Raw genomic sequence first — 1,281 nt, forward strand, 5'->3', positions numbered from 1 at the left:
TCTCTGCGGCCGCGGTGGATGAGTTCATATGGACAATGTCTCTCTCTGGAGCTCTTTAGGTGTTGCGGTGATGGTGTTGTCGAAAATAGTGGACAGCCCCACGTCTTGGTTCCGGCCGCTCCTCCTGAGAGAGTTCCTGAAGCGGCTGGACATTCGCCTCACCGCCCGGCTGAGGCCCCGGTTCCTCAGCTTGATCAGGCCCACGTCGTCCTCCAGCTCCTCGGGCGGCACGTCGATGTTGCCAGAGTACCAGAACACCCACCAGATCAGGCTGAGGAAGATGACCAGGGCCCCAGCGTAGATGAACAGGTCGTGGACCACCAGCCCTCCGAACACCCCCACCATCATGATGAACACGCCGAGTATGTCGTGGGCCACGGCGAACCAGAAGGAGCACTTGCAGCGGCCGACCCCTTGGTAGCTCGTCTCCGTGACGGGCTCCACCTGTACAGATGTTGACATGGTGGCAGTGGAGGTCCTCCGAAACCAGAATCCAGATGTCTGAGGCAGCAGGTGCAGGACAGTGAGGTGTGTGTGTGATCCTGCCTGACTGACAGAAACACATGAAACGACCCGCAGCAGCACTGGTCAAAGTACAATGTACACAAGTTGTTATCAGCACCAGCTCTGCGACTTCATTGGACGTTTGTAGGTTGCGTGATCGGTGAAAATAACAGTGTTACAACTTTCACATCAAGGGGTCATTACCATCTTCTGAAAGGTTCATCCTGGGGGCTTGAACCATTTCCGCCTCAGCTTCTTCTCGAGTATGGGGATCCACACCAGGCCCGTTATGCCAAACATCCCCCCGAAGGTCACGCAGGTCGAGGCCACAGAGCGGGAGGCCTCAGTTACAATTGCATCAGACATCAGAGATTCCAACACCATCACTATGATGAGCCTGTGGGGGTATAGCACCATCCTGGGGCCAGAGCGGAGCCTGGGTGAGGGTCTGGACATAGGGTTTGACCCAAATCTGGAAATAAAGTCTCTCCAGCTACATCCACTGTTGCTTCGTTCCCCCTCCTGTCTTACAATCTTTAACACCTTAACAATAGAAATATTAGCCACAAACATTCACAGTTCCCTCAACTTTCTTTATCATTTCTTATCGTAAGGTCAGTCCCATCTTCTGGTCTGGTTCAAGCCCCCAGGATGAACCCTTTCCGCCTCTGCTTCTCCTTCAATACAGGGATCCACACCAGGCCCATAACCACAAACATCAGCCCGATGGTCACGCAGGCCGAGGCCACGGAGCGGAGGCCTTCGGACACCCCCGTC

At 54.9% G+C, this 1,281-nt stretch overlaps 1 protein-coding gene across 1 annotated transcript; it reads right to left on the reverse strand.

The window, feature by feature from the left end:
• LOC133027534 (transmembrane protein 238-like) lies at positions 1-568 on the reverse strand. Its single transcript, XM_061094558.1, has one exon. It carries the CDS (start codon positions 460-462, stop codon positions 25-27), a length of 438 nt encoding a protein of 145 aa, XP_060950541.1. The 5' UTR covers positions 463-568; the 3' UTR covers positions 1-24.
• Positions 569-1,281: the final 713 nt, after the last annotated feature.

This window comes from Limanda limanda, chromosome 21, assembly GCF_963576545.1.
Source record: "Limanda limanda chromosome 21, fLimLim1.1, whole genome shotgun sequence".
NCBI lineage: Eukaryota > Metazoa > Chordata > Actinopteri > Pleuronectiformes > Pleuronectidae > Limanda > Limanda limanda.